The sequence below is a fragment of the Convolutriloba macropyga genome, chromosome 14, assembly GCF_964194025.1.
Source record: "Convolutriloba macropyga chromosome 14, txConMacr16.3, whole genome shotgun sequence".
Lineage (NCBI taxonomy): Eukaryota > Metazoa > Xenacoelomorpha > Acoela > Convolutidae > Convolutriloba > Convolutriloba macropyga.
In genome coordinates this window covers 46,562,603-46,581,331 of record NC_134481.1, presented here as the reverse complement: position 1 = coordinate 46,581,331, position 18,729 = coordinate 46,562,603, and the positions used below count along the sequence as shown (strand labels likewise).

The window sequence follows — 18,729 nt, the reverse complement described above, 5'->3', positions numbered from 1 at the left end:
TGGAAATCAGAGAACAATTTAGGCACGTAAAACTCTAAAAGTTAAGGACACAGAAGTCACTCGAGTCAAAAATGAACAAGGAAAAAAATTGGAAATAAAAGTTTGCAATGGGTTTGAAACGAATGACAAGCGTTTATCAATTCCGGCCTTTTTAGTTTCCACGTTTTCATCCTCAAAAAACTCAATCGAACGTTACGTCCTACCTTGTACAATTTCACACTTAAAATTAATTCACCGTGTCATTTTCCTTTCTATTAGTCATGTTACACTACGTTGAAAACCAAAACACCACATTTTTGTACAGTGGTAGTTCGTTTCTCTAAAGCCGGCAATCAAATTCAAATATCAGTTTTTCACCGTAAGTTGCTGTGGATCAAATCATCAGTTTCTTGTGGCTTTAATTAAAAAAAACTTTTGAGTAAACCGATGAGTAACTGCCTATTATTCAATTAATTCCCTCTAGCTCACTGCTTCAAGAGCATAAACCGTTCACAACTTATATAAGATTGTAACAGTGAGAAATGACAATGAAAACTACAAAAATGAGTTTTTACACTTATGATGATAAGATTAAATCAAAAAGGTTCTAACCATACTAAAAGCCTGATTTTCATCAAACTCTATTTTGAGGACGAGAAGTCGAAAACATCAAACAAAAAATTGTTCGATCTAAAAATCGTAATAAAAAGAGCACAGGACTAATAAAATTGTTTGACATAGGGAGACTAGCTTCAGCTTAAATAAGAGAGGCTAAAAATGGGATGCATTGGGAGTTGGGGGAGTGAGGAGCGGTGGAGAAGTGAGGAAGGGTTGCGAGGGGCGGGGGTCAAACCTACCAAAAAAACCTATAACCCCTGACTTGGGTCGGGCCCTAACTGTTTATCCTTATATCGAGGAAGAAAAGTCAAATGATCAGACGAAAACAAAACAGACAAAAAATCGTTAGTGCAAAAACTGCATTAAAAACCAGCAGGACTATTATAATTGCAGCGAATTTCGTTTGCGATCAATTAAAAACAAATCGCTAATGATTGTAAACTTGACAGCTATTACATTACATAAAGAATGAAGAATTGGAACCCAGATAAGGTGTCTAGCGTCTCAGCTCTTTAATTTTAAAAAAGGTTTAAAAAAATCAAATTCTTGAGCAATATAGCAAACCTAAAATGCAGCAAAGATCGAATGAATTGTTAAGCGTGAAACATTGATGAGTTCATCCAAGGAAAAACAGATAACACGCAGAAATATCGATGCTTGATCCAGAAGCATATTTTTTGAGAGATATAGACAATCGGACAAAAACCCTCAGAATTGAATATCAGTCACAAATTACTCAAATATCAGCCACCACACAAACTACATATAGAGAGCTCTTTTGCACGCAAGAGACAAAAAAACTCATGAAGAAACTTTTAATTTTATTGATTTTGTTCAGCAATTAGACAAAATATACCAATAATTTCATCTCCATTAACCATTAGCAAAACTTGAGGTACTTGGTAGCTGACCTCTATAGACTCCAGCTTTCTGATCACAAAAACTTCCAGAAAACAGTAGAAAAGATGGAATGTGCTCAAAATAATTATACAAAACGAACTTCATTAGAATGCTCTCAATGTTTCATCGACAGATTACTTTGTCCTCTCTCAAATAAACTCTAGTAGAAATTATCGCAAAAAGAAGGAATCAAGAAATTGAACATCTACGAGAATATTCAGGAAAATTACAGATTAAAAAAACATATGAAAACACAGAGTTATACGGCGTTTCTTCGCTTTCTTCGACTAAATACAAACAATTATTCTCTTTCCTGTGAGAATAAAGCGGCTAGTTCCATAAAGAACGTAATTTTTACATAGCATCATTTGAAAGAAAAAACGTTCAACAAAGCTTGAGGCACTTCAAGTTTTAAAACTGCCTGAGACTGGCCGAATCTTCTGGGTTCTCTCTCGTATAACTACAGCTCAGGGCGTAATTTTTATCCAGATTATTTTAATTTGTTAGTTTTTCATTGACAAAATAACAGGACTGACAAACCTTGGACTGCACGAGATGCTTTCAAACAACCGGTGACGGTGGGCTTATGTAGTTACTATATTAATCTTAGGGATACTATCCTAACTGGGTTGGGGAATGAAAGGTGGCAAACAACAAGAGTGGTGGGCAAAAGTGGGAGGTGGTTCTAAGCCACATAAAATTGAACATAGCAGGACAAGTCCTGACGTACAATTCAAGGAATTTTCATTGACTATACTAAAAACTAGGCCTAGAACGGACTATGAGTGACTTGGGAAAACCATTTAGAAAAAAAATCCAATCCAAAAAATGAAAAAACAAAAAAAAATCAAAGTGAAATTGCCTCATGTGAACAAAAAATCACTAGCGAGAAAGCGAATTTTTGTTCAAACACCGTTTCTCACTACTTAAAAATAAGAGCGAAAAAAATTCACGGCGCAAAATCACTCGCTTTTTCGCTCCATTTCCTCTTTCGGCGTGACCAACATCACTACTCCAATTTGACTTCAAAAATCATGGAAATGTGTGAACAGATCTTAAAAAGACAGTGCCCCAATACAATTCAAATTCTTTGAATTCTAATAAATATAAACAAATTTACTGCCCAAACAGAAATTAGTGGGTGGAGTACGGCGCGGGGGTCTGGGTGTATGACGATGGGGGTTAGAGTGGGTAGGCATTGTTTGTCTAAAACTTCCATAAATAAGATTTATTCTTGAAACTATAGGTTTACGTATCCTCAGTAGTCTCGATTAATTATAGACAGAGACCAGTAAGGATCTTAGAGAACTGCTTAGAAATAGAAACTGATTGCCACCGGGCTTTACAATTCATTACATTCTCACAATTCTCAAGACAAAAGATCACGAAATTTGTTGGTCAGACAAAAAACGATGAAACTAACAACCGGTAGTAAAAATAATTGCATAAAAACCAATAGGACTAAAATGACTGCTACAAACTTTGTTTGAGAGCAACTGATAACCAACAGCAATTCATTTGAATAAATAAAGATACACCATTCAAAATTATCAAAATTGGCCAGAAATTACAAAACCATTAAAACTTTTAAAACAGTTGTGACAGGAGGGGTTTGCTGGAAGGGGGTACAAAACTCCATGAATGGTCCATTACATTAAAAAATTCTGTCTCCGCAGCATTTCCGGTAAAGCATGTACTTAGGACTTGTAACTTGTTAAGAGAACTGCTCATTGACTTCATGCTCCGTGGTTTACTATTTTATCCCGTTTTTCAAGACGAGAAGTCACATCGTCGCACAAAAACTGAATAAAAATACCAACTTCGTCTTCGAGCAATCAATGATCTACGCTTGATGAGCTTTCCAATAATACCACTCACAACTTCTAAAGAACATAGCCAACAGATTGACGGAACAGCTGTGAAATAATAGACTTGTGTGCCGTATAATACAGATAGAAACAGATGCAGATATAAGTTAAAAAAGTTATCAACTCCGCTAAAACAATTTAAAAAACATTCAGCGATAAATTAATACAGCTTGTTAAAATTCATGGCACAGAGGCCTTTTCACAAGGGGCCTTTATTACTGAGAGGAAGAAGTCCTTCAGAAAATTTGACATTTTCAGCTTTGCTGTGTGGACCAATGTAAAACGAAAAAGAGCTTCAGACGAAGAAACAAAAAAGAGCGTCAGACGAAGAATTACGGAAACGACTCCAAATCGTATCCCCCCGAAAGAACCGGCCTTTCAGATAGCTAATATCTTCTGGCAGAACGCATCAATGCAGAGAAAACAACAGTGTTAAGTCAAAGAACAAAAGAAATATTGCCAGAAAAAACTAAAATGAAAAGTAGGAAAATTTAATTTATTTTTCAGGTAGTACAAGTGCACATACAAACAAAACACACTTTTTCATGCAAAAAAAAACTAATTATCCAACAAAAAAGTCAAGTGAAGCCTTAATGATCTCACAAACCTTTCTTTTTTTTGAAGAAAATAAAAAAAAATGAGAACAAAATTGTGTAAAACCTATCCTCTTTTTTGTCAAATTGATGTAAAATTGCATAGAAAGATACAACTTTGTAGCAAAATAATTTAAAATACCTTGTAGTAAACAGAAATTAAAGGCATGGGAGTTTAATTCAATTAACAATTAATTAAAAAAAACGATATCATGAGCCAAACATTGTATTGAGACCAAAAATCTGCAAAATAGTTGAAAAACCTTCAAATTAATCAACAAAAAACAAAAGAAACAGAATGCAAAACCAAAGGGAAAAAAGTTTAAAATCAAAACTAAGGCCCTAATAATATTCGTATAAAATAATCATCAGTCAAATTGTTTAAACGCCTATTCAGGCAAAATCTCAGTGCCGCACCATGTCTAATGAAATCAATTGCAAACAAAAAAATCGAAGAAAAAGACCAAAATCATTCTTTTAATATCCGATAAAAACAGGGCTGATTAGAACTATAGGTCTCAGGAAAATGATAGACTGAAAAAAAAGCTAGAATGCGGAGAGTAAGGACAAGCAAAAACACATGAAAAATGAAAAAACAGACAAGTTCTTGATTTTTGAAAGTAGGAATCAAATTGAAAAATATAAAGAAAAACAATTACATTTCCCTATTTAGCATAAAATTACAGCCATCCTCATGTCTAGATTAAAATGTAGACACATGGTTCAAAGAACGGAAACGATGAAATATTTTACAACAAAATTGTCAAAATCTTTTCGAAATTGCCCACTCATGAAAAAACTTTTGCAGAATTTTAAATACTCAACAACAAAAAATATTTCAATTAATGTTTCAATATTTCAATTAAATTAAATTAGGATCCCTGACAACGCACAAAATTAATTTTTCTAGTAATTAAATCCAAAAAACAAACGAAAACAGAAAAATTGGTCAATCATATGTACAATTCTATAAAACAAAAATATCTCACGTTAAAAAGAAGCATTCAACGTATGAAATATGAAAGATAAAATGCCACATGCATTGTTTTACGAAAAAAATTGCTTTAAGATCCAAAAAAGGAAAAAATTAATTTTAAGAATCCAAAAATGAATTTAAAAAATGTGAAATATGTTCTCATTTAGAACGCAACATTAGTCTCTCGAAAACAGTGATAGAGGTTCACCAATTTCAGAGGTTCATATATCAATACAAATTCTCTTAACAATTGTTTCCACAAGAAACTAAATTGTAAGAAAAAAACTAGGCCAATTGGACGAAAAAACGACTAAAATGGTTATCTATATGCGGCAGTCAAAAAACATTTTTCAAAGTCTCGAAAAGTCATGCACTGAGCGCATGATCAAAAAATTTCTCTCGCTAAAATTTGTTTACACGGCAAGTTTACTCCGTTTCGCTTCTAGGTCAAAACGCCATTTGAATGAATAGTACTCCCGGTAAAAAAAACCTTAAGAAAACCAATACTCCTCTTCGAGTCGAAAAAAAAACCAAGATCACCGCAATATAGCGTCGCTCAGCTTACAGCTTCGCAGCTATAAAAAAACTCTTAAAAGCTGCGGTCAAATATAATTTTCAAAAATTGATCAAAATTGATGTATAGAAAGAATAACCAAGAAGAACGATAAAATACTGAACAATTTTTAATTGCATAAATAGCACTATCTGATTGGTTATTGCGCTTTTCTTCTATTACATATAAATTGGCAAGCAGCAACTACTGTTCATATTTAGTGGGAAGAGCTGTTATAAGTAGCATTCCATGCCAACGTGGATGTTACAAAACAAATGCATGCAAAACAAGATTGCAAAACGCTATTAAAAATTATGTCTGGGTTAGAAATTTCGGGCAAAGAAATGTTAGGGTATCAACTCAAACCTTCAATTCCTTGGTGGATTTCCAAATACTGAGCATCCTCCGCGGACAATTTTAACTGCATGTCCTCAAAACTCTCCACCCGGTCTTCGACCATTTTCCAGGATGCTACAGGATCCCGCTCATCAATTGATTTCTGCTCCTCGGATTCAACATCGGATGTTGATTGCCTAGGTGCAAAGTCGACACTGATTCTAACGTAATCGTCAATTTCAAATCGACCGCCAATTCTAACATCAAGCTCAGGTTCTTCGTTGTCTTTGAGAAGTACAGTTTTGTCAGTTAGGTCAAATTCGGGTCTTTCAGTTTTCAACGTCTCAGCTCTGAGAATGTCTTCCTCGATTAGTGGTATCTCACAGAAACTGGTGCTGATTGCATTGATCACAGGTTTCTTCAGGGGATCATCAATTTGGACACCTTCTTTTGCAATTTCTGGCTTCTCAACTGGCAATACTGGTGCCAGATCATCACTAACAGTGGCTTGCTCAACTGGTTTGACCGCGGTGGTAGGTTGATAGCTCTCGATTTCCGGTACGCTCTTTGGTTCCTCGCCGTCTTGAGGTTCAATCATTTCAAAATCTTCGTCCAGAGGCAATTTTTCTGTGCATTCTGGCAAATTTTTATCCTCGACTGGATTGACCCTCTGCTTGACGGGGCTGAAATCTTCAGTAGTGCCAAAATATGGCATTATATCATCATCAACATCGAATGTCAAGTTCATAATATTATCATCAGAAGACTTCAGATCTTCAACCTCAGAGTCCGAAACTTCGGTTTTACTAGCTTCAACAAGGATTTCGTAGGTTCTAGGATCTTCAGATGGAAATTGTTCAAACCCAGATTCAAATGTTTCGAACTCCGCATTTTGACCACCGGCTGGCGACGTGATTTTGGATAACCTATCATCTGGTGAAGATAATTCTGTGTCTTCGACGTACGAAATGAGAGGATTTTCGGCAGATATGTTCTCAAGAATTGCTCCTGTCGTTTCAATTCCCTCATTTTGATCTGCCGTAGGCGACATTATAGGGGTCAGCTTATCGTCGGGAGAAGACATTCGGGTGTCTTGAACCAAGTTGACCCTCGGATCCTCTGCCGACGCTTCGTCAAATGTTGATTCAACTGGTTCTATGACGGAATAATGATCGGGGACAGGTGACATAATCGCTGACAGTTTGTCATCCGGGGTCGACATTCGAGTGTCTTCGACCAAACTTATTGGATACGTTGCTTTACTCTTCGAGGAGACTTCATTGGGAACCTTAACGATGTCTGATTCAGCTTCTTCATCTTCGAAGCTCGAAATTTGTTCCGGTGAATCTTCCGGATGGAAAACTTCATCATGTGGTTGAACATTGCTGAGCACAAATCCAGTTTTAGACGTTTGCATCTCTCTTGGGGTACCAGAGGCTGACCTTTCTGGTTCTTCAGGTTCTAGATCTTCAATTTGTGGTTTGAACGGATTTACTGTTAAAACGAACTCACGTTCATCAGTTTTTCCGGCATCTTCAGCACCCGGAAAAGTAACATCAATGGAAGTAATTTTTCCATGATCCGATGGTTCAACAATTTCCTCTCCTAAATTTTCAAGAGCGGGGTTCGTAACTTCTGTTTTAGGTTTTTTGTTTTCATCCTCGTTTCGCTTTTCCTCATCATCTTTTTCCTTAGCTTCCTTTTGAATGCTAGGAATCAGTTCTTGAGTTTCGGCTGACTTGTTTACAGGATAAACATTGACCATGGTTTGAAGTTCATCAGGTTTTTCATTAATTGAAGAATCGCTCGTTTCTAAAACGTCAACAAAACTTTCTTCTGGTGATCTCTCTTTTTCCAATAATTCACCCTCATCTTGCGGATCTTGTTTTGACTGATTGACAAAGTTAATGTCAACTTTTTCGCCAGTTCGATTCTCTTCAATTTCATTTGGCGTTTCTTTTTTCTCAGGCGAAAATTCATCAGCTTTCGAGAAAACTTCTCCGCTTTCAGGATCAATGAATTCCTTCACACCCCCCGTCTCTACTTCTGCTAAATGAACATCAAGCACTTCTGCATTTTCAATATCTTTATTTGGGGCGGTTCTACTCGCATCGGCTTCAAGCTCATTTTCAAACTTCATTTTTTTGTGACTGTCGCCCGGTATTTCTTCCGATTGATCATTTGTCCAGCTCAACGGGCTACTCTTTTTGGGATATTTCGTTTCACCGACAGTTTCAGAAGTTTGAGGTTCTGTTTCGGGTTCTAATTTTTCGATTTTTGAAATATTTTCATTCGAGTCAGATTCACCTTTCGTTAATCCAACTTGAACCTCTGTTGCATCCATGTTAACATTTGGTCTCTTTCGTGACGGAACTTGACTAGGAGTTGCATCTTCTGAACAATTCTCTTGAATTTCAACATCCATCAATTCTTCTCGACAAGGCCTAAATTGTTCTGCATGCACGAAGCTTGGCTCAGTTAGGATAGAGTCTTGAGAAATGGTGTCATTCACTTGTACTGGACAACTTTCTGAAGCAGCAAAGGCTAAGCCTTCGCAAAGAAGAGCTGGTTTAACTCTGTCAGGAATGTTGAAACCCTCGTTCCGGTATTTTTGGTTAAGATCTTGGTCCTTAATGTTGGAAACAGTCGAAGTCTGGTCTGGTTTGTGAAGGTTATCATTTGTAGCTGGCAAGACTTCAGTTTCACAGGTTTCTTCATCGTTAGTATTGGTAATGGATGCCAATTTATTGATCGTTTCAGGTTCACGTTCTGTGACCTTCTCTTTTTCTGTGTCCCATGTCTGAACCCAGACAGGTTTCTCGTCATCGAATTTTTCGTCAATTTCTTGGTCGGCAGGAGCTTCGACATGGACGTCGATATAAAACTTAGTTTCTTTATCTTCATTGTCTAAATACAACGGGACTGTTCCGAGATCCTCAAACTCTTCAACTGGCGATGACGCAACAGGTGGAGAATCGCAAGGTATCTCAAGTTCAACTACATCTGGGGGTTCGATATCGTCAAAGGAATCGTCGTGCGCTGAGTGGTCAGCTTTTTCAGGTTCCAAACTGCTTGTATCAATCGGTTTGTCCGATTCAGTTTCATCTGATGTTTTCTTAATGACATCAGGCAGGATGATGTCAGAATCAAGTGGTGATTCAGGTTTATTTTGTTTGTTGTTGTTGACTTTTGATGAATGATCTTCAGGATGAGGAGAAAAGGGTGAAGCGACCGGGGGTCGAGAGGGGTGAAGGAAAGAGTGAGAGCCCGGCACCTCCGAGGAAGAAGAAATGATAGGAAGAGTAGGATGAGATGAGGAGGGTGAAGTAGTTAGAGGGGTGTTAGGGTGATCAGAATCTAAACATGCACCCACCTCAGGTTTAGATCACACACCACTCCTCACTCGTTACAGTAAAAAGCATTTTAAGACTCCACACCATATCCACATAGCAATTCTTTCCCATTGTAGCCAAAATCAGCTGCCCCTTCCACCCTCCTCAATTACACACCCGGAACATATAGTTGCGGCACGCATTTTTACCTAATTCCACGTCGTGAAAAATAATTTAAAAAGCATAAATGGCTTCAAAAAAGCCCAAAAAGTGTTTTTTTCTTCTTTTCCCAGTTATTTTACATATTTCCATTATCTCTAAATGGCATTTTAATTTTAGTGGCTGTTGTCACCTCTTTTTGGGCTACAAATTTACGATCAACGCCAAACCGCGCACTAAGGTGCTCTAAGACATGTTGCGGGAGGGGGGGGGGGGTAAAATGGCTATTATGGGAATTGGGAAAGAATTATGGAAATAAATCATGCAGATCATTCAAAACGTTGAGTTAATCAACTCGTGGGCAGAGCAGCAGAGTTTCACAAAGATATAAGATAAGTACAATGCAATAAACGCAAAGATTAAGATCAAATACATACTATTAATGGCGAATGATTCAAGCATGCAAAATTCTCACACGTTGAGTATAGAGTAAGCAACGTACCTTGATCAACAGGAACGGAATCCTTTCCTGAAAAATAACCGGTTCAAATATTACAAACCGTCTCAAATAAACTTCAATCGAGTAGAATGTCATGCCACGTTCAACGATGCATGCTTGTGCATAAGTTGCACTACGGTTAACTAGCGTCCAAAATTCCTATCACGAACAGCATTTCTCACGCCTGCTGGCTCAACATTTTCAATTTCATTCAGGAAATGCGAGTTAAAGACATGAAGTTTTACAGAGATTCCCGTCTCGACATGATCAGCTAATGGTCGAGCATCAGACTATAGCGTACACAGAGAGTAAAAATTTAGTTCGAATCTGATTGGTTAAAAAATTTTGACAGAAAGCCACGCGAGCCAACGAATAGGTTCATATAGAAGCATTGACCTTGAGTACAAACATACCAAGCAGATCGCCGGAAAATAGCCGCCATTGATTCCCATAACACCGATTGGGATTGAAGGAATAGAAAAACGATGGAAAAAAATTGATTATTATATAAAAACTTTTTCAAGTGCGAACTGTTTTGGTTGAATGATATAGTTAGACATACTCCTCCTTCTTAATGAGAGGATACAGGTGGTGCCAAAACCATTATAGATGTTAACTAAGACTTATAAGAACAAAGTTCAAGTAGCGAGCATCAAAAATTGGCTTTATGGGTTTATCCCGCTTCTATTTTGATTTTCATGCAAAAATGTTGAAAAGGTGGCAAAATGAGGTCAAGCGGAACAAATTTTTATACGACGAAGTGAAAAGCGAAAACAAACAAATGGAAGCATCCGGAATTGATTCAAAGTACGCAATCCTTTAGGTCCCAGACAACCATTCTAGGCCTACTGATTTAATCTAATAATCATTTTTGAAACAATAACAGAAAAAAGATAACATGAAGACAGGCAAAAATGATATCTGAAAAAATATCTGATAAAACCTTATAGCGCCTTCGGGAACACTACTGCCAAAACAAATCGCAACACACAATCTTCATTTATTAACTTGCCAAGTCACGTTTAAAAAGGTTGTTTAAGGCTTTGATGACTTCATTTTTTTAAGCGAACACAACTCAAAACGTAAAACCTATTAAATCGAAACACCAATTAACCCACTAGAAAAACTAAGTTCAAGATATAAAACCAGATGCTATAAAAACTGGGGCAAGATGCAAAAAACATCCAATAGCAAAAATAAAAAAAGTAACTCAAAATTGCGCCTTAAAGTCAAATATTTTTATCAAATGATCAAGAAGAAGTCCAGACGCACTAATACTAGTTTAATTAAATGAGACAAACACCGTTATCCGATAAAATAAAGCTAAAACTAAAAACCTGCTTTGAAAAAGGCGCACGTAACCAAAAGATTTGCTGGCTTAGCTAAAATTTCTTCACATCCACTTTCCTCGATCTCTCCAGAGTAATGCATGAGCAAAAACCACTCGTTTCTCTCTCTGCTTTTGAATTTTGTGAAGCAGATTGACTAAAAAAATTTTCTACGTGCAGAATATGACTCTCTGAATCACATCCTCTAATATAGAAGTCACGGATTAAAAAAGATCACCATTACTTCGAGTCGTAAAAATACGAGAGCTCTAATAGCTGGCTGAGAAATGAGGGCGGCTATTAGCAAAAATGCGCAAAGAATACTTGATGAAATTGTGCATAAATATTGAGCGAGAACCTTCTTTTAGCTCATTCTGCATAACTATAGGGGTATAATTTTAAAATACCGTCAGTACCGTCAGTAAATAGTTTCAGTTGCAGTCATCTATGCAAAGTCCATTTTGCCGGCCAAATTTGTGCACCGCAGCATTTCAGTTAAAAAACAAAAAAGTTTCAAAATTGAATTATATACAAATATAAGACTCGGGAAAGGAGAACATAACCGACTAACGTCGGGCGAATTGCTCTTGAACGACCGGCGAACGGTTGGCTTCGTCAACAGCTAACCACGGTTTAGTGACCTCAGGGCGCCACCTCTTTATCCCGTTTCTGAATACGAAAGTCAAATGAGTCAGACGACAAATCGGACAAGCGAAAAATTGCATAAAAGATAAACGGGATTAATATATTTGCTACAAAAGGCTTTTGAGAGCAATTAACAATCATTTCCTAAAAATGCCTGTTAGATCATTTATGATAAAAAAATATTTCAATTATAACTCATTGATAATGAGGATCAGAGATAGTGACATTACGCCACATAAGAGCAGCTGAAGTGCCGAATCAACAAAGAGAGAGAGAGAGAGAGAGAGAGAGAGAGAGAGAGAGAGAGAGAGAGAGAGAGAGAGAGAGAGAGAAAGAGAGAGAGAGAGAGAGAGAAAAGGAATCCTAACCCAAAGAGAGAGAGAGAGAGAGAGAGAAGGAGACAGGAACATCTTCCATGATTGGATTCGACACTGCAACATCTAGTTTTCTAACCCTGTTAATAAATAAATCATTCAGGAAAAAACTGAAAAAGGCCAAACTAAAAAAAAAGTTTTCACTTTAGCAATAAATAAATCAAAACCACTTTTTGTCTCGAAAGTTCTCTCAAGTAACCCATCTCCGAGACTTGAAAAGTTTCGTTGGCCAGTAATGGTCGTTACACTCAGAAAAGGAAAAAATATTGAAACAATTTGGAAATTACAAAATTTTGCCAAAAATCAACACATTAATATCTTAAGAACCAAAATTTGAAATTTTGGAAATTTGAAAAGTTTAAATTTTATCCAAATATTACTAAAACTGGAGTAAAAAAAATGTTTATAACAATCCCATTAACTCTAGAAACTTTGCAACGGCTTATTATCACAAATTGGAGGAGGTCCCAGGGCCTCTGTTGCCGGAAAAAATTCTAAACCATGAAAAAATGCCAATATTTTAAAAAAAATTGCTTAAATTCGTGACAATAAAATCTTGAAGAACATTCCATTACATCTATAAACTATGCAAAAACATATTATCAAACAGTAGAGGAAGTTCCGTGGTTTTTGAGGCTCGAGAAACCTCAAAGAAGACAAAAAAATTCAAAACTTTTAAAAAAGGCAAGTTTTATAAAACAAAATTGCTAAAATTGGGGGGGGGGGGAGGGAGGGGGGGGGGGGGGGGGGACACTGAGGTGGGGCAATAGGGGGGGGGGTCAACAGTGGGGGTGTTTTCAACCTCTAAGAACCACCCTTCACACCATAAATATAAGTCTCCAAAACAGTCTGAGCTGAAACAGAGCTGAAAGGCTCAAAGAGCACTTAATGCCGCTGGGCGCTACCTGTTTATCCCGTTTTTGAGGACGAAAAGTCAAAAACGTCAGACGAAAAATCGGTCAAGCGAAAAACTTCGTTTGAGAGCAATTAATGACCAATACTTAAAAAAGTGAGAAAAACAATTTCTGTGATGCTTATTTGGTTTGAGAAAAAAGAGACAAATATATAATAATCAAAGCTATAAATTTTGCTTTATTAAACAGGAAAGGGTGATAATGAATATGAAAACCTATTTGAGATAAGAATTAAAACGGCAGGTAAAACTTACATATTAATTAGTTGTGAAATAAACTCATTTCCTAAGTTTTGTGAAAAGCACGAAAAAAACCTGGCCTGCTCTGATAGCTGTCTATAAAATTTTGGGGTAATATTTAAGGAAAATGAAAACCATTAAAAATAAAGTATTTCTGAATCACCTTACTAATAAGAAAGAAATTGGTAATCCCGCCAAAAACTTTCGAGCTAATTGATGGAAAATGACTGAAAACAACTTGCCCGGAATTTACTAAATAGGGCATAAGTTGGTCGACACTTAACTACAACTTCCACAAGTTAATGACAAGACTAAAAAACCGTCATCCTGGCCATTTTTAGCGCCCCGATTGAATCAACTTTGCTTCTACTTCCATCAGCTGACTCCCTCTCAGAAAATGGATTTAACAAATTTTTGGGGCCAAAAATGAAACAATCGTCAGTTTTTGTTTCTGTCTCATCGACAAGTACAATGACCCCTATTCTTTTGCAAAATTTCAAAACGTTTTTGCTTTGAGAGAAAAAAATGGTATCCAACTATCAATTTTTGTGATATTTGTAAGAATCGACTTGTAAACAATTTGGCAGGAAAAAAACGGGAAAGTTAGTGAGGCTAGATTTACATAACAAATAGAAATTTGGCAATTCTACATTTAAAAAAGACGATATCAGGACAACATTTTGGCCACAAAAACAAAACGTCGCCAATTTGTATTTCGCTCCGCTAAGCTTCACAGCCCTTAAAAAAAATTCAATAACACTGAGCACATGATAGTTTGCTAAACCGGTGCTTTAGCAAAAACAAAATTAAGCCATTGATCAGGCTTTTCGCGTTGTCACTTTGGGATGGGCAAAATCCATTCTCGCAAAAAAGAATGAACATATAATTTGAAGACGCGGATTCACAAAACAAATAGAAGAAAAAAGTAAAAACAAGACATCATTTTTTTGTTTTTTTTTCGTTCGAAACCAGTGGTGTCATAATCCAAAACACCCAAAGAGCCATTATTCAAACAACTGGTTTTCAGGAAGTATACACCAATTTGGCAAAGAAGAAGTGGAAGAACAATAAATACGAAAATTGCAAAAACTTCGATGTAACTAATTTGGCATCAAAGTCATTAATTTAACAAAACCCACAACAATTTAGTCATAATGAAAGATAATAAACCCTTTTTAGTACCCCCACTGAGGGATAAATTGATTAAAAAATAAAAAACAGAGGAAAAACCGTTATAATTCAGAACTCAACAGCTAATTTAAAGCCGATGAGACAAACAGTCACTAATAACAATCAGAGAAACGACAAAAAGAACATTAAATATGGGAAAACACGAAAAAAATTACAATTCAAATATTACACCTATTAGTGTCAAAGCCAAGGAAGCATTAGTCATCAACTTGAATTGATAAATTTCAAAGAATAACTTGCGTCGCTCTAAAACCCATAGCACTTGTCAATGCTGATAAAAGTGACAGGACAACAAAAAGTACAACAAATACGAGGGAAAACTCAACAATTTAAAAGAAACTTTTAGAAGAGTCAAAGCGGACAAAATCCTTAGCAGGCATCTCATTGGCCCGAAAACCTATTCACTTAGCTTCGAAAGCGTCGCGGAATGTAAATAAAAGAAAACAGAGAATTCTCATTCAACTCGAAATCAGTAAAACTGCTTTTGATTTTAATGTAAAACTGAAAATATGTTCCCATAATATCATAAATACTTTAGTAGCCAGTTGAAAATGCTAACCTTAAAACTTCCAGATTCTAAGGAAACAGTTCTGAAAAACTACATCGACGTCTCGAATAAAAAAGGACTCTTTGAGATTGAGAGATTCGTCTTTTACTTTGAAATAAACAGCGCCAGTCGTAAAAACAAAAACTACCAGATATGAACTAAATTATGGCAACTTTCTTTCAGTCAAATTGGACTACTAAAATAATAACAAAAAATAAGGCAACCTATAATAGGTTTAAAAATGGCTTTACATCTGAGCAATTGAGTCCTGTTCAGTTTACAATGAAAGGAGCGAAAAGCAACTGACCGGATTTTTGGTACTAAAGCCTAGAAATTCGCAAAAAGATGAATAACCTTTAGCACAAAACTCCTTTAGATTTATTACCATAAAACTTCAGAACACAATCAGAAGGAACTTAAACTTATTATTGAAGTCCTATACAACTCATTGAAAAAAGATAGCTAGTAGAATGCAGAGAGAGAAAAAGATAAAAGAACGAATCTTTGCAAAACTGCAACTTTGTAAAAAAAATGTTAGCCATAGAAAACTATGATTCGTTCAAATGCATTCCGCAGAAACCGTTTTATGAGGGACCTTAATTGCCGCATATGAGTTTTTTCACCATAAAAAAATTGAAATTGATCTTAAGTTTGGAAGTGCAAAAGTCATTTTATTGAGTGAGGTAAGTCACGTACGATCGAAATCTAATCAGGCAAATGACTTAGAAGCTTTTATAGACAGAATGAGAAATGACGCCATGCGCGCAAAAGCCGTTAGTGTGAGGAAGTTATTAAGAAAAATTGACCTTTCCAGCTATGCTGTGTGAACAAATGTGACACAAAAAAAGATTTTCAGACGAAAAGACCAGGAACACCGAAAGATAATTAGACAAAATAAAAAAGACTTGCTCAAAAAATCTGCTGTTGCACAAAAGTAGCTCCAGATAGAACAAAATTTTAAACCTCGATTTCTTGCTTTCTCCGCTCTTTAAATTGTTCAGCTACAAATGATTGCAAGTGCGGTATTTCCTTGTACAAATTCACTTAAACAAAATTATTGATTAAAATATAGCTGGAGGACTCCGAAAACAAATCGAAGTCAAAATTGAAGTTCACTCCAGACGAGAAAACAGAAAACATTCCGAACAATCGCAAGCAACATTGAAATCAATTATATGTAAAAAACGAAGAAAAAAACATAGCAGGACAAGTCCTGACGTACAATTCAAAGAATTAAATAAACCTAGAACGGACAACGAGTGAATTGGGAAAACCATTTCTAAAAAGATCAGATGAAAAAAAAACAAAAAAAAACAGAAAATCAATGTCAATATGCTGCTAGGGAGAACAAAAAACCACTAGTGAGATATGTAAAATTGATTCTAACAAAAAACTAGGTCCAGAATGAGCTGTGAATGGATTGGGAAAACTATTTAGAATAAAAAATCCGATCCAATAAATCGAACAAATAGTAAAAATCAGAGTGAAATTGCCGCATGTGAACAAAAAACCACTACCGAGAAACCGAATTTTTGTTCAAACACCGTTTTCTCACCCTACTTTAAGTTTAGAGCGAAAAAATTTCACGCCGCAAAACCACTCGCTTTTTCGCTCCACTTCCTGTTTCGGCATGACCAAAATCACCACTCGAATTTGACTTCAATAATCACGCAAATGTGTGAACAGATCTTAAAAAAAAGACAGCGCCCCAATACAATGCAAATTCTTTGAATTGTAACAAGGAACCAAAGAATGCATTCCGATTACCTGTTTCCCGTAAAATGTCAAAGTTGCAATCCAAAACAACCAAATACATCAATGCATCGTGGAATATTCCTATTCTGCAGTCCAGGCCAGCTCTAACGGAAGAGAGCAAGAAACAAACATAGCCGGCAAATTGAAATAGAATTAAAGGCCGTATAATAAAGATAGAATATGATACCACCATAAGGCACCGACGCATCTCAAAGAGCTATGTAAAAAACATTTAGCGATAAATTAACAAAGCTTGTATAAAAACATTCCACAGAAGCCTTTTCAATAGGGACGTTTATTACATAGTTTTTTAACCTTAATATATAATTCAAATTAAACTTCAGATTCAATCCGAAATTTAAAGTGCAAAAGTCATTTTATTGGATGAGCTAGGTCACGTACTACCAAAATCTAGCGATACAAATGACCTGAGAACTTTGCTAGAATGAAATGAGAAATAATGTCAAGAGCCCAAGAACAGTTAGTGAGAGGATGAACTAATTCAGAAAACTTAAAATTTTCAGCTTTCCCGTGAACAAATGCAAAAAGAGAAGAGTGTCAGATGACAGGCTTAATTTCTGAAAAAAAAATTTAGTCAGGCTAGAATCAATTGCGCTGAGTGGGTAGGGGGGAGGAGGGTCAAGCGATGGTGGGGCATTTTTTGAATAACAGCAATTTAGTTCAAGCTAGAATAAATCAAGCGGTGTTCGTGAGGGGGGGGGGGGGTGTGGGTGGGTTCGAAGGGGGTAGGGGTGACTAAGGTGGGACAAAGATTAGGGCCTCCTTCACACTATGAAATTGTCTCCCCAAAACAATTTTGGTGAATCTCATACTTAGAGACTAGTAAGGCTCTAAGGTAGCTGCTAAGTGACTTAAAGCCCGCCGCGCTTTACCAGTTTATCGGTCACGCAAAAAATTTGCTTCTAAAAAGACCACAGTACTAATATATTGGCGACAAACATCGTTTGACAGCAAACAATCATAAGTAATAACTGCTCTGAAAAAGAAGCACGCGAACAAAAACATCACTTGCTCTGCACAAAAATTTTCAGGCCTAATAATTCCTCTCTGTTTAAAAAACGTATGAACGAAAAACCGCTCTTTTCTCCGCACTCCACATTTGTTAACTGCAACAACTTTTTTAAAACCTTAATTCATTCCCTGGACTCGTTCATCTACCAAAAAAGGAGAACATAACCGACTAACGTCGGGCGAATTGCTCTCAAACAACTGCCGAGCGGTTGGCTTTATCAGTAGCTAGCCACGGTTTACTGAGGCTAACTTTAGATTAATTGAAGGGGCTAAGGTGAGCGCAGCGAGGGTGCAGAAGTGGATTGGGGGACAGTTGTGGGGGCGGTGGATGAGTGGGATGTGGGGTCAATTTCTAAGAACCGCCCTTCACACTTTAAGTATAAGTCTCCAAAACAGTTTCAGTTAATCGCATACTTGAAGACTAGTGGGCTGAACGGTTCTAAGAGACCCGTTTCTGAAGACGAAAATCAAATGGGTTCGGACGAAAAATCGGCCAAGCGGAAAATTGCATAAAAGAGACAAACAGGATTAATATATTTCCTAGAAACTGCTTTTGAGAGCAATTAACAGTGATTTCCTAAAAAGTGTCTGTTAAGTCATTTATTATGAAAACATTTCTACCATAACTCATTGTTAACGAGGATCAGAGAGGGTGACATTACGCCCCATAACAACAGTTGAAGTGCGGCATCAACAAAGAGAGAGAGAGAGAGAGAGAAAGAGAACAGGGGGGGGGGGGTGCACCGGGTAACTGATGGTGGGGGGGGGGGGGGACAGCGGGAGTGAGGCAAGTGGGGGGGGGGGTCTTTAGTTTCTAAGAACCACCCTTCACACCAAACGTCGGAAGAAATGCTCTCGAACAATTAGAGGAAGCTCTAATCAATTGCAGCC

At 36.7% G+C, this 18,729-nt stretch overlaps 1 protein-coding gene across 17 annotated transcripts in view; it reads right to left on the bottom strand.

Moving 5' to 3' along the window:
• Positions 1-18,729, bottom strand: part of LOC142352801 (uncharacterized) — a 255,743-nt gene that overhangs the window by 157,188 nt on the left and 79,826 nt on the right. For 15 of the 17 annotated variants that reach the window (XM_075404917.1, XM_075404926.1, XM_075404919.1 and 12 more), the window contains 2 exons: positions 9,817-9,843; positions 5,854-9,180 (listed from right to left, as the gene is read on the bottom strand). In XM_075404917.1, the coding sequence (XP_075261032.1) occupies positions 5,854-9,180; positions 9,817-9,843 (3,354 nt within the window). The remainder of the gene's footprint in view (positions 1-5,853; positions 9,181-9,816; positions 9,844-18,729) is intronic. The other 2 variants (XM_075404920.1, XM_075404934.1) reach the window with 2 other exon arrangements.